Source organism: Prunus avium, chromosome 4, assembly GCF_965620075.1.
Source record: "Prunus avium chromosome 4, drPruAviu1.hap1.1, whole genome shotgun sequence".
In the NCBI taxonomy this organism is placed as follows: domain Eukaryota; kingdom Viridiplantae; phylum Streptophyta; class Magnoliopsida; order Rosales; family Rosaceae; genus Prunus; species Prunus avium.
Genome location: NC_142287.1, coordinates 36,920,742 through 36,939,518, shown reverse-complemented (window position 1 = coordinate 36,939,518; position 18,777 = coordinate 36,920,742). Strand labels below are relative to the sequence as shown.

The window sequence follows — 18,777 nt, the reverse complement described above, 5'->3', positions numbered from 1 at the left end:
CTCACAAAGGATGTAGTAGGAATGTGAGTAGATTTGAGTGTTAATTAATTGGCAGCTAATATCATTAATAACATGGGATCGGTCGATGGCAGCTAATATCATTAATTATTTGAGAAATCATTGTTGCACGTGTAGCGAATTTTCAAACTTAGCACGTGAATAATATATAGTGGGTGACGTGGAGCAAGATGTAGCCGTTGAGCTTTCACACATGAACAAACCTGTTCTGATACTATGAAGGAAGTTGAGGCTCCACTCCAAATGAAAATAAAAAGTAAAAAATCCCACATCGTGTAGAAAACAAATTTGTTCTCTTACATGGGGCCTTGTCGTTTAGTATAATTTCTCCTCAGTATATCATTCCTTCCAAGCACCTTCCTCTATATATTTTGGCAAAGATACCACAAACACCATCAGTATAGTTGTAAGTCCAATATGGTCAATGATCAAGACCAACTCCGGCAACCCATCTTAGACTCCGAACCCAACACAACAGCACCCGAAGCCTCCAACCATGGCGATGGCTTGGAGTCTCCACTTGAGAAGGTGCTATCTGACACCCAACTGCCCTCCTTCAAGAGACTCCGCTTGGCCACATGGATTGAACTCAAGCTCCTCTTTCGCCTTGCAGCCCCTGCCGTCTTGGTTTATGTCGTTAACAACTCCATGTCACTTTCCACCCGTGTCTTCGCAGGCCACCTCGGCAACCTTGAGCTTGCCGCCACCTCCCTTGGCAACAGCGGCGTCCAACTCTTCGCCTACGGCCTCATGGTACGTATAAATCTCAGAACCTTAACTCATGTTATATTGTCCCTCTGTCAATTATTAGAATATGAATTCGTGTGATAAAATGTTTCACATTAATAGTTTAACAACATAACAAGACATTCTTCTATTTTACCGTCTCTTGTCTCATGCAGTTAGGCATGGGAAGTGCGGTGGAGACTCTATGTGGGCAAGCCTACGGTGCCGAAAAATATGACATGTTAGGCATATACCTCCAAAGAGCAACCATAGTCCTAACCCTCACTGGCCTTCCACTTCTTCTCATCTTCCTTCTATCCAAACCCATCTTGATCTTATTCGGTGAGCCACCAAAGCTAGCTGCAGCAGCCGCCGTTTTCGTCTACGGTCTCATCCCACAAATCTTTGCCTACGCCATCAACTTCCCGATACAAAAGTTTCTTCAAGCCCAGAGAATTGTGGCCCCAAGCGCCTACATATCAGCCGCTACACTTGGAGTGCATATACTGCTGAGCTGGGTAGCTGTGTACAAGTTGGGCATGGGGTTGATAGGTGCGTCGTTGGTTCTGAGCTTGTCGTGGTGGATCGTAGTTGGGGCCCAATTTGTTTACATCCTAAAGAGCAGTCGGTGCAAGGAGACGTGGACTGGGTTTAGTTTGCAAGCGTTTTCTGGGTTGCGGGATTTTCTGAAACTATCGGCTGCGTCGGCTGTGATGCTGTGCTTGGAGACTTGGTACTTTCAGGTACTAGTGTTGATTGCTGGGTTGCTCGAGAACCCTGAGCTCGCGTTAAATTCTTTGGCCGTATGGTAAGAACAAAAATCATCTGATGGTGATGTCTAATTAATTTTCATTGTCTACAGTAATTTCACAATGATATAGCTAGCTGGCTTGGTTCTGTTTGGTCAAATAAAAATAGGGGTTTGACTGTGACTACCGAAATATCGAAATCACAATGATCGGTCATCATCAGTGCATTTTGTGGTGAAACACATTTTTATAATGACATCCATGAGACCACTAGTTAGAGAATACATTTTTATTGATCACAAAACGACACATGTCATGATTCATACCCCAATTTTTCTATCAAACAAAAACATATAGACATGTCCTTTACTTTTTGGGTGGACTATAGATACGCATATGTCATTCACCCATCAAATCCTGTTCTTCTAGACTCTATGGGACAAGGAATTTGTGGTCATCACTCTTAAATCTAATTCAAAGGTGTTTATTTTAAATTCAAAGATGATGACCACAAACTCCTTGAATTACAGGTGTCAGGAGAACGGGATTGCTTAAACTAATTAGTCAAATTAATACTCAAAACTTCCTCATGAACCCTAATTAACTATCAACACATCTCTACTACTTACGTGGGCAGGCATGCATAGACGTAGAAATTTATTGATTTAATTTTAGTGTTGGTTTCGTGGCCTTATGCATGCAGCATGGCGATATCTGGATTGTTGTTCATGGTTTCAGTCGGGTTTAATGCAGCTGCAAGGTATAATATTGGATTATTATAAAAATAATTGATCGTATTTGTTGAATAATTAAGTGTGTAATATTATGGATATAAAATTAACATTCAGTTAATGATATTGTATGGGAACAGTGTGAGGGTAAGCAATGAGCTAGGTGCTGGGAATCCAAAGTCAGCAGCATTCTCAGTTCTAGTGGTAACAATTGTGTCGTTAATGATTGCTGTCGTGGAAGCTGTGGTTGTGCTCTCCTTCCGTGACGTCATCAGCTACGCCTTCACCGACGGTGAAACCGTGGCCAATGCCGTGTCCCACCTCACTCCTTACTTGGCCATCACTCTTATCCTTAATGGGATTCAACCAGTCCTGTCCGGTAAGCACTCTTATCCATCCAGCTAGCCACCATCAATTTCGTATAATCAGGGACCAAATTGGATTTTAATTACAGTTACATCCGATATGACATCTTTTTGGCTGGTGTATATAATAATATATGTAAAGACAAGACAATAAAGTGATATGTATGAGGTGTCAAATGGGACGGGTCGGCCCAGCACGGCATGAGCCCAACCTATTTATATGAGGCACGGCACGACCCAATAAATAATTTTAGTAAATAAACCAGCATGACACGACTCAATAAATTAAATGGGTCAGTTTGACTCGACATGAATATGTTAAAAACACAAGTTTAAATAGGCCGGCCCAACCCTACTCGGCCCCTTTAACAGCTCTATGTACGTGATATTGTTTTCGCTGGATTGAACACTAGTTCTTGACTCGTCGTTGTGATCATATAAGAAGACAACATAAGTATATTTCAAAATAGTGGTGGTCCATCTGCAGAGAGTATATTTACAACACACCAAGTTAATCAACATATATATATATATATATATATATATATATATATATATATATATATATATATATATATATGTGTGTGGTAATGAATTGAATTGTAGGGGTGGCCGTTGGATGTGGATGGCAAGCATTTGTGGCGTATGTGAATGTTGGATGCTATTACGTGGTTGGGATCCCAATTGGCTGTCTTCTTGGATTTAAGTTCGACCTTGGTGCTGAGGTAACCATATAATAATACTTGTTTCAACTTAGCATACAATGAGTTTTTTTCAAAAAATAAAAATAAAAATAAAAATAATTTTTTTTTTTTTATGCCATGTGCATGTGACGTGCCACTGAATTGGACAGGAAAATGTTGGGTTAAGAAGGACAAACACAGCGTGAAAACTTTGTTTTGAATATGTGAAAAAAGTAATTGGAATTGAACATGCAGGGGATCTGGTCGGGGATGATAGGAGGAACATTCATGCAGACTATCATCTTACTGTGGGTAACATTTCGTACGGACTGGAACAAAGAGGTAATTTCAACTTGCATATGTTCTTGTGTGAGAAATACTTGTGCATTTGGCACCGCATAACAAAGTTTTCCTAAATAGGAGAACCGAGCCTTTTGATATTCCTTTTATTGTGCTTAAAGCCAATTAGAAACCTAGTTGGAACTTGACTCACTTCCAATGCCGGAAACATTGGAGTCGAGTCTAAGTCAGTCCTTCTCTTCTGAAAAATCAGACCCACGAAACATGGCACTTAATCATTTGCACAGCTTAATTATTTTGAGGTATATATATATACATATATAATTTGAGGTATCGAATTGTTTTTAGGTGGAAATAGCCAGGAACCGTTTGAAAAAATGGGAAGACAAGAAGCGGCCTCCTCCTCTTCTGAAAAGCTGATGTGCTCAAATTTAAACAAGCTTTTCTAGTATGTTGTTGCTCGATCGGGGCAACCCAACTTTATATTTTGGGTGTACAAGTCAAAATTCTTTTTCATCCAACTAGACGTCTGTCTTGTCTTTATGATTTTGGCAGAACCATGTTCATTTTTAGTGGGTCTGATGATGTGGGATTTTTTAAATTAATTAGCTCCCTGGTCCATGCTACTAGTAAATGCGCCAACCAGGCCACGTCAGTGCCCAGCAACGCAGCAATGACAAGTCACAATCAATATAGTATAAATCAATTGAAAAGTAAGAACTAATTTTCAGTTTTTCTTTTTCCAACCAATAAATATTGTTGAGTAAGTACAAAAATACAAATCGGATTTGCTTATGCATGCGCTTAAACAGACGACCCGTCGCCTTAATACTGAATGGATGATCGATAAATCATATATGTTCCCTTTATATATTTTTGCAACTTCATATCATATATCTATTGCAATATAATATATATTATAGCCTGATGCCCAAATAAACTTATTTCCCCCCACATCGTGTCGAAAACGAATTCGTTGCCTTACGGTCAATATTATTCTTTCCAAGCACCCATTTCGTTTTCGTCCAAATAAAAAAACAAAAGCACCCATTTGCTGGATAGATCAAATTGTGGCAAAGCCTCCACAAACGCCATAACCATAGTTTGTTAGTCCAATATGGTCAATGATCAAGACCAACTCCGGCAACCCATCTTAGACTCCGACCCCGACTCAGCAGCAGCCGAAGCCTCCGGCCATGGCAATGGCTTGGAGTCTCCACTTGAGAAGGTGCTATCTGACACCCAGCTGTCCTCCTTCAAGAGACTCCGCTTGGCCACTTGGATTGAACTCAAGCTCCTCTTTCGCCTTGCAGCCCCCGCCGTATTGGTGTATGTCGTTAACAACATCATGTCACTTTCCACTCGTGTCTTCGCCGGCCACCTCGGCAACCTTGAGCTCGCCGCCGCCTCCCTTGGCAACAGCGGCGTCCAACTCTTCGCCTACGGCCTCATGGTACACGTCCCACAACCTTAACTCTTGTTATGTTTCACTCTGTCAACTAAGAGTTGACGTGTCACATTGTTATGTTGTCATTCTTTACCTTTTTCCGTCTGTCTGGCTCTTGTCTCATGCAGTTAGGCATGGGAAGTGCGGTGGAGACTCTATGTGGACAAGCCTACGGTGCCGAAAAATATGACATGTTAGGCATATACCTCCAAAGAGCAACCATAGTCCTAACCCTCACTGGCCTTCCACTTCTTCTCATCTTCCTCCTATCCAAACCCATCTTGATCTTATTCGGTGAGACACCAAAGCTGGCTGCAGCAGCCGCCGTTTATGTCTACGGCCTCATCCCACAAATCTTTGCCTACGCCATCAACTTCCCGATGCAAAAGTTTCTTCAAGCCCAGAGAATTGTGGCCCCAAGTGCCTACATATCAGCAGCTACACTTGGTGTGCATTTAGTGCTGAGCTGGGTGGCTGTGTACAAGTTGGGCATGGGGTTGATAGGTGCGTCGTTGGTTCTGAGCTTGTCGTGGTGGGTCATAGTTGGGGCCCAGTTTATTTACATCCTAAAGAGCAGTCGGTGCAAGGAGACGTGGACTGGGTTTAGTTTGGAAGCGTTTTCTGGGTTGTGGGATTTTCTGAAGCTATCGGCTGCATCGGCTGTGATGCTGTGCTTGGAGACATGGTATTTTCAGGTATTAGTGTTGATTGCTGGGTTGCTCGAGAACCCTGAGCTCGCGTTAAATTCTTTGGCCGTATGGTAAGAACAAAAATCATCTGATGCCTGCCTAATTAATTTTCACTGTCTACTGTAGCTTGACCTTTATAGCTAATCACAATGATTGGTCTATTTTTTTTTTGGATGAAATGGAGTCAGTAGGACTCGGTTAGTCTGTAGTGAGTTGTTACAATTATTGGTCTTTCTTTCCTTCCTACTTTACCTTTTACCATAAAAAATTTAAAAAGTTAAAGCTTTCTACAATAAATATGTACAACCCTACAAGACAGAAGGACAGACAAGACAATTAATGACGTTATCGTTCCACGTCAGTATCCCCGACTAATTAACTCCTGACAGCTGTCAATTACTTTTGACACTTTTAATTTTTTTATTTTTCACGCCTGCTCCGTCATCCGTGTTCTTCTCTGCAACTCAAATCCCTCTTCTTCTCTCTCCCTCTCTTGCCTGCAACTCAAATCCCCTCTCTTTCTCTCTCATCTTACTGGCTCTGATATCAGCCACCTCAACATTTATTTCGTTTGAAAAGGGTTCAAAGTTGTCTTTTTCTTCATTCTTAGAATTCTAATAATTGGCTAGATTATTGCTTCATCTTTCTCAAATTTTTTGTCATAGTTGCATATATCGATTGGTTTGCATTATTATTGATAAAAATTGATTTTTTTTGAATTAGTATTCGAAATCTTTTGTTAAAGTTGCAAGGGAAAAGAGGGAGAGATGAGAGGGAGAGCTGGGAGAGAGAAAGAGAGTAGGTGAGAAGAGGGATTTGAGTTGCAGAGAGAAACATGGACGACGGAGCAGGCGTGAAAAAAAATATTAAGTGTCAAAAGTAATTGACAGCTGTCAAGAGTTAATTGGTTGGGAATACTGACGTGGAATGCTTACTTTGGCATACCCTTTCCTGGAAAGTTTTTCCCGTAAAGGAGAACCCCAGGCCCTTTAGTGTAAGTGTAAGAGCTCCTTTCCATTATTGCCATCATTCACTCGTGCATGCAGAGTTCAATCTAATTCCTTATATAAACACACGTAATTAACCAAATTAAATGTTCAAGTATATGTATGATTATACGTACGAATAGGGATATTTCCACCCACTTATTAATTTATACATGTATAAATGTATAAATTTGTGGGTTAATAAGTAATTAGTGTTGGTTTCGTGGCCTTATATGCATGCAGCACGGGGATATCTGCATTGCTGTTCATGGTTTCAGTCGGGTTTAATGCAGCTGCAAGGTATAAAAATAATTGATCGTATTTGTTAAATAATTAAGTGTAATGTTATGGATATAAAATTAACATATAGTTAATGATATTTTTTGTAACAGTGTGAGGGTAAGCAATGAGCTAGGTGCTGGGAATCCAAAGTCAGCCGCATTCTCAGTTCTAGTGGTAACAATTGTGTCGCTATTGATAGCTATCGTGGAAGCTGTGGTTGTGCTCTCCTTACGTCACGTCATCAGCTACGCCTTCACCGACGGTGAAACCGTGGCCAATGCAGTCTCCCACCTCACTCCTTACTTGGCCGTCACCCTTATTCTTAATGGGATTCAACCAGTCCTGTCCGGTACGTAATATCTTATATACTCCGCTAGCTAGCTATACCATCAATTTTTGGTATAGTGAATTCGGGATCATATTGGGGTTTGATTAGTTTTATTATCCGATATGATACTTCAAAATAGTAGTCTATATATTGTTTTTGCTTAATTGAACTAATAATTTCAGCAAGAGAACATAATTATACATCAAAATAGTAGTCTATGTATTTCCAATAGGTGAAATTGATCAGCATATATATAATTAATTAAATTGTATTAATTAATGTAGGGGTGGCCGTTGGATGTGGATGGCAAGCATTTGTAGCGTATGTGAATGTTGGATGCTATTACGTGGTTGGGATCCCATTAGGCTGTCTTCTTGGATTTAAGTTCGACTTTGGTGTTGAGGTAACTATATAACGAAAGGCTATAATGAGGAGTTTAGAGTAAGGAGTTTATTTGAGGGGTTCAATCGCACCATCAACAAATGTGAGGAAATCAATAGACTTAAACATTTGAAATGATTTGATGGTGGGATTGAAACTCTCAAATAAGTTCCTCACTCTAAACTTTTCATTGTAGAAGCTCACACTATATAATACTACTTCTTCCAACTTAGCATACATCGAGTTGGAAAAGAAAAGTCGGGTGAAAAAGGGGAGGTGAGAAAACTATCTTTTGATTTTGAATGTACAGGGGATCTGGACGGGGATGATAGGAGGAACATTGATGCAGACCATCATCTTACTGTGGGTAACGTTTCGTACCGATTGGAATAAAGAGGTAATTAACTTCAATGAATATGCTAAATTTGGCACCGCAGAACAGAACAGACCAAAGTTTCCCCAATCTTATTAGTAGCCCTATAAGGCCCAACTGTAATTATATGTCAGAAACCAGTCTTGAACCGTCCACATCGCGGTAGCAAGATGACTCGGCATGGACATGATTGAAGTTGTGTCCAAGCCAGTCCTTCTCACCAGACGTGTCGTTTATTCACACTCTTGTGCATCTTAATTATTTTCAGGTGGGCACAGCTATAAACCGTTTGGAAAAATGGGATGACAAGAACCGGCCTCCTCCTCCTCTTCTAAAAAGCTGATGTGCTCAAATTTAGACCAGTAGTTTTTTCTGGCATGCAGCCCAACTTTATATTTCACTGAGGAGATGATCGATTTCATGTTTGTATTCTCATTGGATCTTTGATTACCAATATCAAAAGTTAATAAGCTAGCTACGTTCGTACGTACATTACGTACGTACAAGTATTGTGTTTAGGTAGCTGTTGCATCGGGCTTGAGAGGTGATCTCAATTATACTCGTGAGTTAGCTCAAGTTGATTAAATTTGAACACAAACTTATCCACAGATATAATATAAGTCCGAGACCACATGGCTGAACTGAACATGCTGTCGTCCTAATCAATCACCTTGAAACACCTGTTAATTAATCTGGTGGAGCCGCCGAGGGCCTGACGTGAACTGAACCTCTTGCCATGCATATATGATATGCATCATGCATGAGATGAAATATAAGGAAGGAGGAAATCAATGAGATAAAGGCGTGCCATGCATAAATGATGAAACGAGCTTGCTACTACACTTGCTGGAGATTTAGCATAATTAATTTTTATTTAGATAATATTATATGTGTAAGAAAATGAAACAAAGCGTGCCAAGCATGAATTCAGCCGACGCTTGTGATTAATTATCTTAATTTAGTCAGCTTTGAAGAACCTAATCGAGGCAAGTTAATTAATTACAACATGGGTTTGTCAAGTCTAAGTAAATAATTAAAGCCAAAACCCAGAACTTTTCCAGACGGGAATTAGGCTAGTTGGATTTATGGGTTGGTCTAGCTGGGCCAATTATATGTACCCACTGGCCACTGCCCAACAAAATATATGAAATAAATTGTGGAATTACTTGAGGGAGTTGACTTCTTTGCAAAAACTGAGAATATCTTTGAAAATTGAAACAACATCTATAATTTATATCCCATAACTTTCCAACCTGCCAGCCAAATCCCCAGAAAAATAAGGTAAAAACACTTCAATACGTTACAGGGCAGCCATGTTATTGGTCAGTAAGTATAGCATGTTGATTAGATCCATATATTGATGGGTTCCAAATACTAATTAGTAGAACTATACTTAAGCCGTAAGCTGGACGTGCTTTTTCCCATATATAAGTAATTTTGGCCCTCATAGAATCACTCACAAACGAGTCCTTATTTATCTTTAATTATAAAGTGCGTGTTCATTTGCATGTAATAATTTCCAAGCGTACGAACGAATGTTTGAACCCAAAATTTCTTCAAGCTAAAGCCAAGCTGAGATTGCTTGTTTATGTGAAAAGAAGCATCAAGCAAGCAAACTATTTAACATCCCATATTATATTTATAAATTATATGTGAGCAAAAATCAGACACCAAAATTACAACCTGGTATTTCTCAAAACGATAAGAGACACAACACAACCAAAAGTGGTTCAATTAAGTGAACAAAGCTGGAAGACTGGCGCCAACGGCTCCCTCCCCGCAGCCAAACAAAGTCTTGCAAGTTTTCAGTTGACTAAAAACTTGCTTATAAACGCAGACTCTGGCTGCAGATATACTTAGCAGCATGCTCTTCCTCAACTTCTTTAATCTCCTCCCAATCTTCACCTTCAACTTTCGTATTCTGATCCTCAAATTCAACGGCCTTCTTCGCGTTTCTGCTTGCTGCAACACTTTGTAGATCAAGAACTGCGCTCGTCGATGAATGACCTCTTCTGGGTCCTCCTTGTCTATCTTTGAGTAGGCATATGGCTTTCTGATCATAACAGCCATTTCCTTCAAGAGAGAGAGAGAGAGAGAGAGAGAGAAAGAGAGAGAGAAGAGGAGAGTTAATGTGTTATGGTTATGTGAGCTGAGATGAGATTAATTAAGTGGGATATATAGAGAGAGCCTTGAAGAGTTGGTAATGGAGGTGTAGGGTCAGGTCAGAGAGGAGGTCATATTTTTGCTGATGAAGCAGAAGCATGTGCACTTCTAATGTTTGTTTGTTTACATAAATAATGGAGAGAAAAACTGCAGGCACTGAGCTGGCCTTTAATATCATCTCCTTTGTGTGAATTAACTAAAACCAATTCCATTATAAAACCCAGTTTAATTTTCCATGATTAAAAAAGAAGGGTTCATTTAATTTGTCATGCAGAGTGCCTCAAGGCATGAACATCAGTAGAAAGCCTAGAGCACTACTGAATTATATGTTATAGTATAATTAAAAAGATCTAATCCTTTGGTTTTGGATCAGATGCCAATTGGGGTGTGAATGGTTGATTCAGAAAGGGGTAATGTGTACGTAAACCATGTGGTTCAATCAATTGGATGATCAAGAAATTCAGAGCAATGATTGTGGCTGGTATTTAAGTATCAGTTCATGCATTTACTTAATCGATGCATACAACTTATTGAAAATTGTGTAGTTTACACTTCAAACCAAGAGAGTTTTTTACTTAGGTACATGAATGTGAACACCATATAGTGATCTATAAGGCGAAAATACGTGTGGCGACATATCTCATATCTTGAAATTTATTCAAATTCACAAATTGTTTAACTACTGGAGTTATAAATTTTCGTTATATCGTAACACGTAGTATTATTATTTGTCTTAATTTGAAAATATAAAATTGAAATAAGATTGTATTATTAGTCATTAAAGACCAGCTTTGCAAACATAAGCAAGCACACCGCCAGAGTAAAGTATAGTTTAGGAAGTGAAAGGTGATGCAGGCTGGCCGTCATTGGATGATTGATGAGGTGAGCTCTGAAGTCAAAGGAAGAAGAAGAGGAAACATGAGGCTTGCCATGCATAGAACAGACAAAAACCTCCACCGGCCTGAGGGATCTTTGAAAATAAAAACTCATAAATAATTGCCATTAAATTAAATTATAGAAAGAAAAAAAGCTTTAAAGAGTCAATACAGAGTGAAGAGGGGGCCAAAGGCAAAACAGATCAAAACTCAAAAAACTAACGGGGATAGCAAAAGTTATTCTCGATAATGAAAAAATTATCATATATGTCATTACGTTATTGATCAAAGATAGCAAAAAATAATATCCCGTTCCATGAGAGTTTCTCTTCCAAAGAGGACAAACATGTTGTCCTTCAAGTGGTTTCGCAGTGGCTTTTGATGTATAAGTCAACCCTCCAACGGCTTGGGCCTGACAAATACAAGAGTGACATTGTTGCCATTTTTAAATTCAAGGATGCAACAAGAGAACGATGACGTTTCATCAATTAAATCATAGTATATTATCAGACCATGCTTGCATTCGGCATCATCATAGAGACATCAATAATTAATATTATTCATGTACAATTTATTTGGTTCAGTTTCGCACGTCTCTCATCCCCAAATAGCTATTCAGTTTCCTGCATGAACTAGGAATTCAATTATTTCACATTAAAGTATTCATCGTGAGTTAAATTAGGACAGTAAGTTCGGCCCTTTGCACTTAAGTTTGAGTCCCCTTTCTTGTAAATAATAAGTCCAAACTACTTTAAGTGAGTCTAATTTACAATAAGGGGAAGTTGAACTTGGATGAAAGGAGGTGAGCTTACTAAAAGAGACTCGAACTTGAGTGCAAATGGATGACCTAACAGTAGTACTTTATTTCAAGGTTAAGCCCAAGTTTTCAAGGGTCAAGGCCTTCCCCGGCCTTAGTGGGCTAATTAAGATGCCCAACTCCTCAAGGAAGGGCAGACTGTAAGTATCTGAGTGGGCCTTGTCCAGGCCCAACGATTATTGACAAGAAAGAATAATACACACCAAGACAAACCCCAGGCAGAAACGCTCGTTTCTGGAAAACTTAAAAAAAAAACGCGTTATCTGAAACTGGAAGTGCTTTCACTGCCAAAATCTCAGATCGGCTATAGCCCATGGCAACCTCCTCCGACAAGCCCCCGCCAGCTCCTTCACCGACCTCCGTCAAGCCCGAGACGCCGGGCTCCGCCACTCCACGTCAAACCCAACCGAGCCCGAGCGCCGATGCTAACGTCATCCTCGTCCCCAGCTACTCCAGCTGGTTCTCACCGGACCATATCCACCACTGCGAGGTCCGGTTCCTCCCGGAGTTCTTCGACTCTCGCTCTCCGTCCAAAAACCCTAGCCTTTACAAGTACTACCGCAACACCATCGTCAAGCACTCCAGAGCTGTCAACCCTTCTCGAAAGCTCACCTTCACCGAGGCCCGCAAGGCTCTCGTTGGCGACGTCGGCTCCGTTCGGAGGGTTTTTGATTTCCTTGAGGCCTGGGGTTTGATCAATTACACTCCTTCCGCGCTCAACAAGCCCCTCCGGTGGGAGGACAAGGACAGCAAGGCCGCCGCCGCCTCTCATGGCGGCGCTGAATCCCCCTCCGGCGGTCCCAAGGACTCTGCTTCCGCTCCCAACAAGGAGAGCCCCAAGAAGAGGACTTGCAATGGCTGCAAGTCTCTTTGTAGTATTGCCTGCTTTGTTTCTGAAAAGGTCTGTCCTTTTCCAATGTCATTCTTTTGCTACCATGATATATTGGGAATTGAATTGATTCATTTAACATTTGTTGTAATTATTGGGAATTGAATTGATTAATTTTGATTTTGCTTGTAAAAAAGACTGACTTGCAATCCGTTAGTGTCATATTGCTGCTATGGTTTCTGCAACTGATGTTTTGAATTTAATTGTTGGGAACAGTATGATATGACGCTGTGTGCAAGGTGCTATGTTCGTGGGAACTATCAGATTGGTGTGAGTTCTTCAGATTTCAGGCGGGTTGAGATCAATGAAGAGATGGGGAATGGCTGGGCTGATAAGGATACTCTGCATCTCTTAGAAGGCCTCATGCATTATGGTGATGATTGGAGGAAGGTTGCACAACATGTTGGTAGAAGTGAGAAGGAATGTGTTGCTCATTTTCTCAAGATTAATTTCGGTGAGGAATTGAATGGAGATTTGGATTCTGGGAATTTGGATCACAAGCCTAGTAGTGCATTGCAGGACAATGCAGGTGATGCCGAATTCGGAATGGAGGGTAATGGTGATGGTACAACACCGTCTCTAGGTAAACGAATGCGTCTCACGCCTCTTGCAGATGCGAGCAACCCAATTATGGCTCAGACAGCCTTTCTGTCAGCGTTGGCGGGCGTAAAGGTTGCAGAAGCTGCTGCTTGCTCCGCTGTAACTACGCTGTGTGAGGCAGATTATGAGACAAGTAGAATGAGTGCTGGATTTCGGGCTTCGAATGCAAGACAGCATGAAACTGATGCTGCATTGAATGGAGATACCAACACAGACACCAACCTAGATGCACTGGGGGCAAATTTTGTAGATGCAAATTCACAGCTTGAGAAGGAAGGGCTGGATGTGGGGAGAGCACTTTCTGGGATTACAGGGGTGCAGATGAAAGAGATCCAAGGGAAGATTGATCGTTTTGAGGCGTTGGATTTGCAGATGGAGAAAGAATGGGAACAACTGGAGCAAATGAGAAACATGCTCTTTGTTGACCAGATGACTCTTTTAATTCATCAAAGTTCTGCACCAAAAACTGCAGAACGGATGCAGGAGAAGAATGTAATAATAGATTGATTTTCCATAGTTCATGTAAGCTTTTTTTTAGCCAGAACTCATGTATGAATTAATGTTTTCTTACATAGACGAAATTAATTTGTAGGATTGATTGAGTGATCAATACTGAAACATCTCAGGCTCTGTAAGAGACCTTTAACAGAATTACATCTTTCAGCTTCGCGTTCGTTTTGAATATATTTGAATATAGATATACAATTATGTCATATTATTTTAGGGTTTAGGGCTAAAATACCACTTTAGCCCATTGGGCTTGAGTTATTTATTCAATTATTTTATTTATACAAGCGATATTGGGGAATGAGAATTTAAATTCTTTCTGATAATAAATAATATGGGTTAAACTCATAAATACAACAAAAAATAGGGATCCACTAACATTTTGTTGATCAAGAATGTTGAATTTCAGAGTATAAAATTGCTTGTATAAGAATTTACTTTCTAAAATGTATCCATCGTAATTATGAACTAAACCCAATTACAACCTTTTTCTCATTGCACTTGACAACCTTGCTCTTATGCTATGAGATATATTGTATTATTTGCATATGAAAAATTGGATACAAAATAGTCTAATGAGACAACGAAGAGAAGTTTACAGCTATGTTTTGAAATACATTGAAGGTATCAGAGGTCGTATGGCATTGATATACGAACTATTCTAAATGAGATTTCAAACAACATGTGTTAGATGAGAAGTAGCATCTCATTCTTATATATACAATACCCACGTACACTTGAAATTCCCAATGTGAAGAGGGGAGAAAAGTGCAATACCTATCTTGTATCTCGTAAGCATAGGAAATCCAACCTTTCACGAGGACGCCGGTTTGATAAAGAAGTAAGCTGCATCCAATCATACATTAATACCAGCAATCATAGCCCACAATATACTCAATTTTAATAAAGAGAAATATAAAGTTACCCAGAAGTTGAAGCGCTCAGGATCTCGTGGTGATGGCATCATCGCTTCCACGACGAGAAGTCTCTTAGGTTGTCTTCAATCTATAAAGAGAGACTATCATATATCAAAAGGGCACATAGAGACACTGAACACAAGAATAGGGAAAGAAACTATTCTTATGTACACTGGCATTACATATAGACTGAAAATTTTCATGGCTTGAATAAAGACAAATTGTCACAAGTAAATAAGATATGTTGATCTAGAGATAAAGATCCTCCCCAAATGTTCCAAGCAGAACCTTGAAAATATTCCTGAAGAAGGTTGCTACAAAATACCACACAAAAGATAAAATAATATAACACTTTAGAAATTCACAAACCGAATATCATAGCATAGCCAGCTGGTATTAAACAATATATACTTAATATCTATGTTTTGTTAAATAAACATAATTCCTTCCAATAAACAAATCACTCAATTTCTTCATGGTTTCCCAATATTTTCTTAGCAACCAAAAAAGAGAAACCACACTCACCAAAATGTAGTCGTCCACGTCACCAGGCACGTACCCGGAGGACGAAGGCTTTGCCTCGGCAGACATTGAAAGAGCCCAATCCAAGAAAATCAACGCAGCAGCCGAAACTAAAGAAAAAAAAATCTAAGCTTGAGTTGAAAGAGGCTCAAGACTGAGTCTTTGAAGCTTGGAAGCGCTTATAGAGAAGTGAAATGGCTAACTCAGACTAGGAGTGCAAGCTTCGTGTTTGTTTAGAATATATTTAAAAAGTATAGCCGCCCGGCTATACTATTAAAATATTTGAATATATTTAAAGAGTAGAGCCGGGCGGCTATACCGTTAAAATATTTGAATAAATTCAAAACGTAAAGCCGTGCGGCTATACTATTAAAATATTTAAATATATTTAAAAAGTATAGCCGCGCGGCTATACTCTTTAAATAAATTCTGATCATACGTTATTTGACATACACATCCGTTAGAGAGCTTTTATTACACACGGATTTTTTATATATTAAAGATACGTAATAAATCTCAAATTATATCTCAATACGTTACAGTAGGTACTTTGACAGTAGAGGATAAACATTTACAACAAATATCTATGTACATACTTTCCATCTTCGAGCCATTTTCACAACATAGCTATCAGCTAAAACGTCTCTTGCAATCTACTTGAATTTGATTGTAACAAATTGACAAAAAGATTGAATTTCCTCGACTCAGCTTATTTGCATAAACCATTGCTGTTGTCTAACCCACAGATCCTTCAAGCTTCAAACCAATCAATTGGTTCACCTCAGACCCAAACTCGTCAGGGAGCTCATTGAATACATCCCGGCAAAACCCGGATATCATAGCGGCCATGGCTTTCTCATAGTCGATTCCCCTTTGCTGAAAGTAAAATAGCTGGTCTTCACCAATTTTGGAGGTACTGGCTTCATGTTCAATACGAGCTGAGGGATTCTTGACCTATTAAACACATGAGATGAATTCATTAAGGAATTTAAAAAAAAAAATCCATGATAGTTTGACATTCTATGGGCACTAACTGGATGAAAACCAACAACTTTGGAAAGGAATTTAGTAATTGAGATGAAACCAATGCAAAAACAGCCACTTGGCTAATCCTTGAACCAACCAACAAAAGAATTATACCATTTAGTGCCATTATCACCCAAAAAAATGTATTTACTGCAAATTATAGAGGCCAATTATGGCCATATATATTTATATAATTATAGTCTGAATGCAATTATCAGCCAAAAAATTGTAATGGCAGTAAGATAAGGACCATATAACTTAAGAATTCTGTAATCTACCTAGAATATATTAGATTTTCACCAGATACGGGAAGTCTTGAATGTGCTGGAAATAGTTTGAATAACTAGTGCAATATGTGCCTAAGGCAGTTTTTTTTTGGGTCAATAAAGGCAGTGTTGTATCAGTGTGTCTAATCTTTTCGACTAACACTATTGACTAATCTTGGTAACTATCTCAATAGCATCTTAGGCAAGCAAGTGACCTACATATTGAACACCAGACTCATCAGACCTTTCTCCAAAAGCAAACCAACTTTTAAACGTTCTTCTCCAATTGCTAACACCAAACTCATGTGAATTATTTAAACAAAATACAGTTGGCACAAGATGGGAGGGCCAGGGCTCAGCAGAAGGGCAGAGTAACACAAAGTAATGCAAGAATGTCATCCCATGAAGGATCAATCTAATTAACCATCACACTAAGGTAACCTTGTAACCAAAAACACCAACATACGTGATCTTAATGCCAAAAACAAAAGAGGCGAGATCAAAGTAAATTACCTGGATATATGGGTAGGTGTTGGCAGCCGCACTGTCTCCAATAAGCATTGAATCACACTGTGAGGAGTTTTTAGCATTCTCTGCCTTTGATTGAACCTGCACAAGGCCCCGATAACAGTTCCTTGAATTCCCAGCTGATATGCCCTTTGAAATAATTCTACTTCTCGTATTTTTGCCTTTGTGTATCATCTTTGTACCTGTGTCTGCCTGCTGATAATTATTAGTCAAAGCTACTGAGTAGAACTCACCCACAGAATCATCACCCTCCAAAATAACACTTGGGTACTTCCAAGTAATGGCAGACCCTGTCTCCACCTGGGTCCAAGATATCTTTGAGCGAGCCCCAGCACAAAGCCCTCGCTTGGTGACAAAATTGTAAATCCCTCCCTTCCCTTGCTCATCCCCGGCATACCAGTTCTGCACTGTGGAGTACTTAATCTCTGCACCCTCACCACAATACAACTCCACTACTGCAGCATGAAGCTGGTTTGTATCATAAGAAGGTGCAGTACACCCCTCCAAATACTCCACAAAACTCCTATCATCAGCCACTATCAAAGTTCTCTCAAACTGCCCCGTCTCCAATGCATTTATCCGAAAATAAGTTGAAATTTGCATCGGGCACTTAGTGTCCTTGGGTATATAACAAAATGACCCATCACTGAATACCGCAGAGTTCAAGGCAGCATAATAATTATCCCCAGTGGGCACAACTCTACCTAAATACTTCTTAACTAAATCCGGGTACTCCCTAATCGCCTCCGATATTGAACAAAAGATCACGCCTTTTTCCTCCAATGCCTTCCTATGTGTCGTGGCTATCGACACACTATCAAGAACTGCGTCGACTGCAACATTAGCCAATCGATTCTGCTCATTCAACGGCACTCCTAATCTATCAAAGTACTTAAGAAGTTCTGGGTCTGCCTCATCGAGGCTATTCAAGGCGGGTTTCTTCTTGGGTGCTGAGTAATAACACATATCTTGAAAATTAATCACAGGGTATCGATTATCAGACCATTTGGGCTCTTTCATAGTCAAGAATTTTTCAAAAGCATTCAATCTAAACTCAAGCATCCAATCAGGCTCTTCTTTCAGCGAAGAGATTAAGCGTATGGTCTCCCTAGAAAGCCCTTTTGGAATCGAAAACGAATCTATATCTATATTAAACCCAAATTTCTTGTCGTACTCACGGTTACGAAGAAATTCCTCGATTGAGAGCTTACCTTGTGAGACATCCGGGTCGATCGTTTTCGGGTCGTACCCAACATCTGCTCGGACCTTGAAGACCCTTTTCGGAACAGAGGTTTTCTGACCCGAAAGCTTCAAAAAATCGAGCTTTGGATGAAACCCTTTTGGGAGCAGCTTCGGTTGCTCTGAAGCAGCTTGAGGACAGAAGCTTGAAATACCGTTAGCTAACAGAGAAGCCATGGTTGTGGCTCAGACTTCAGAGAAAGTTGGAGAGGACGCGACGCGAAGACAAATACGAGATGAATTGAAGAAAGCTTTAATTGCAAAAATTCGTGGCCATAGCTTTCGTAGCTATCTCGTGCGCAACACACGTACCCTCTTTGCCTCTTGGGCTCTTGGATCTTTCGGTAGGCACACACACATTGTAAAACTT

The 18,777-nt window shown here is 39.9% G+C and overlaps 5 protein-coding genes across 5 annotated transcripts; 3 read left to right on the top strand and 2 right to left on the bottom strand.

Annotated features, from left to right (window-relative positions):
- The first annotated feature begins 376 nt into the window (after nucleotides 1–376).
- LOC110763128 (protein DETOXIFICATION 40) lies at nucleotides 377–4,141 on the top strand. Its single transcript, XM_021965887.2, has 7 exons — nucleotides 377–771; nucleotides 921–1,552; nucleotides 2,197–2,253; nucleotides 2,365–2,603; nucleotides 3,196–3,314; nucleotides 3,528–3,614; nucleotides 3,921–4,141. The coding sequence occupies exons 1-7, from the start codon at nucleotides 436–438 to the stop codon at nucleotides 3,990–3,992; spliced, it is 1,542 nt and encodes a 513-aa protein (XP_021821579.2). The 5' UTR covers nucleotides 377–435; the 3' UTR covers nucleotides 3,993–4,141.
- Nucleotides 4,142–4,411: 270 nt separating this feature from the next.
- Nucleotides 4,412–8,576, top strand: LOC148295342 (protein DETOXIFICATION 40-like). Its single transcript, XM_088251800.1, has 7 exons — nucleotides 4,412–5,025; nucleotides 5,148–5,779; nucleotides 6,938–6,994; nucleotides 7,087–7,325; nucleotides 7,589–7,707; nucleotides 7,996–8,082; nucleotides 8,327–8,576. Exons 1-7 carry the CDS (start codon nucleotides 4,690–4,692, stop codon nucleotides 8,399–8,401), a joined length of 1,545 nt encoding a protein of 514 aa, XP_088107926.1. The 5' UTR covers nucleotides 4,412–4,689; the 3' UTR covers nucleotides 8,402–8,576.
- Nucleotides 8,577–9,690: 1,114 nt separating this feature from the next.
- LOC110763133 (uncharacterized) lies at nucleotides 9,691–10,345 on the bottom strand. Its single transcript, XM_021965893.2, has one exon. It carries the CDS (start codon nucleotides 10,126–10,128, stop codon nucleotides 9,793–9,795), a length of 336 nt encoding a protein of 111 aa, XP_021821585.1. The 5' UTR covers nucleotides 10,129–10,345; the 3' UTR covers nucleotides 9,691–9,792.
- Nucleotides 10,346–12,145: 1,800 nt separating this feature from the next.
- Nucleotides 12,146–14,084, top strand: LOC110763134 (SWI/SNF complex subunit SWI3B). The gene is made up of 2 exons (XM_021965894.2): nucleotides 12,146–12,814; nucleotides 13,019–14,084. The coding sequence occupies exons 1-2, from the start codon at nucleotides 12,227–12,229 to the stop codon at nucleotides 13,907–13,909; spliced, it is 1,479 nt and encodes a 492-aa protein (XP_021821586.2). The 5' UTR covers nucleotides 12,146–12,226; the 3' UTR covers nucleotides 13,910–14,084.
- Nucleotides 14,085–15,851: 1,767 nt separating this feature from the next.
- ABCI8 (ATP binding cassette protein 1) lies at nucleotides 15,852–18,662 on the bottom strand. Its single transcript, XM_021965815.2, has 2 exons — nucleotides 17,154–18,662; nucleotides 15,852–16,302 (listed from the first exon to the last, which is right to left on the bottom strand). The coding sequence occupies exons 1-2, from the start codon at nucleotides 18,582–18,584 to the stop codon at nucleotides 16,084–16,086; spliced, it is 1,650 nt and encodes a 549-aa protein (XP_021821507.2). The 5' UTR covers nucleotides 18,585–18,662; the 3' UTR covers nucleotides 15,852–16,083.
- Between the last annotated feature and the right edge of the window lie 115 nt (nucleotides 18,663–18,777).

Excerpts from the sequence above, each read along its gene's own strand:
- LOC110763134 (XM_021965894.2), top strand. The coding sequence starts at position 12,227 with ATGGCAACCTCCTCCGACAAGCCCCCGCCAGCTCCTTCACCGACCTCC. Across the intron at positions 12,815-13,018 it reads CCTGCTTTGTTTCTGAAAAG|TATGATATGACGCTGTGTGC; the intron begins GTCTGTCCTTTT and ends TGTTGGGAACAG.
- LOC110763128 (XM_021965887.2), top strand. The coding sequence starts at position 436 with ATGGTCAATGATCAAGACCAACTCCGGCAACCCATCTTAGACTCCGAA. Across the intron at positions 2,604-3,195 it reads GATTCAACCAGTCCTGTCCG|GGGTGGCCGTTGGATGTGGA; the intron begins GTAAGCACTCTT and ends ATTGAATTGTAG. Across the intron at positions 3,615-3,920 it reads GTACGGACTGGAACAAAGAG|GTGGAAATAGCCAGGAACCG; the intron begins GTAATTTCAACT and ends AATTGTTTTTAG.
- LOC148295342 (XM_088251800.1), top strand. The coding sequence starts at position 4,690 with ATGGTCAATGATCAAGACCAACTCCGGCAACCCATCTTAGACTCCGAC. Across the intron at positions 5,780-6,937 it reads TTAAATTCTTTGGCCGTATG|CACGGGGATATCTGCATTGC; the intron begins GTAAGAACAAAA and ends ATATGCATGCAG. Across the intron at positions 7,326-7,588 it reads GATTCAACCAGTCCTGTCCG|GGGTGGCCGTTGGATGTGGA; the intron begins GTACGTAATATC and ends TAATTAATGTAG.
- LOC110763133 (XM_021965893.2), bottom strand. The coding sequence starts at position 10,128 with ATGGCTGTTATGATCAGAAAGCCATATGCCTACTCAAAGATAGACAAG.
- ABCI8 (XM_021965815.2), bottom strand. The coding sequence starts at position 18,584 with ATGGCTTCTCTGTTAGCTAACGGTATTTCAAGCTTCTGTCCTCAAGCT. Across the intron at positions 16,303-17,153 it reads ACACCTACCCATATATCCAG|GTCAAGAATCCCTCAGCTCG; the intron begins GTAATTTACTTT and ends TGTGTTTAATAG.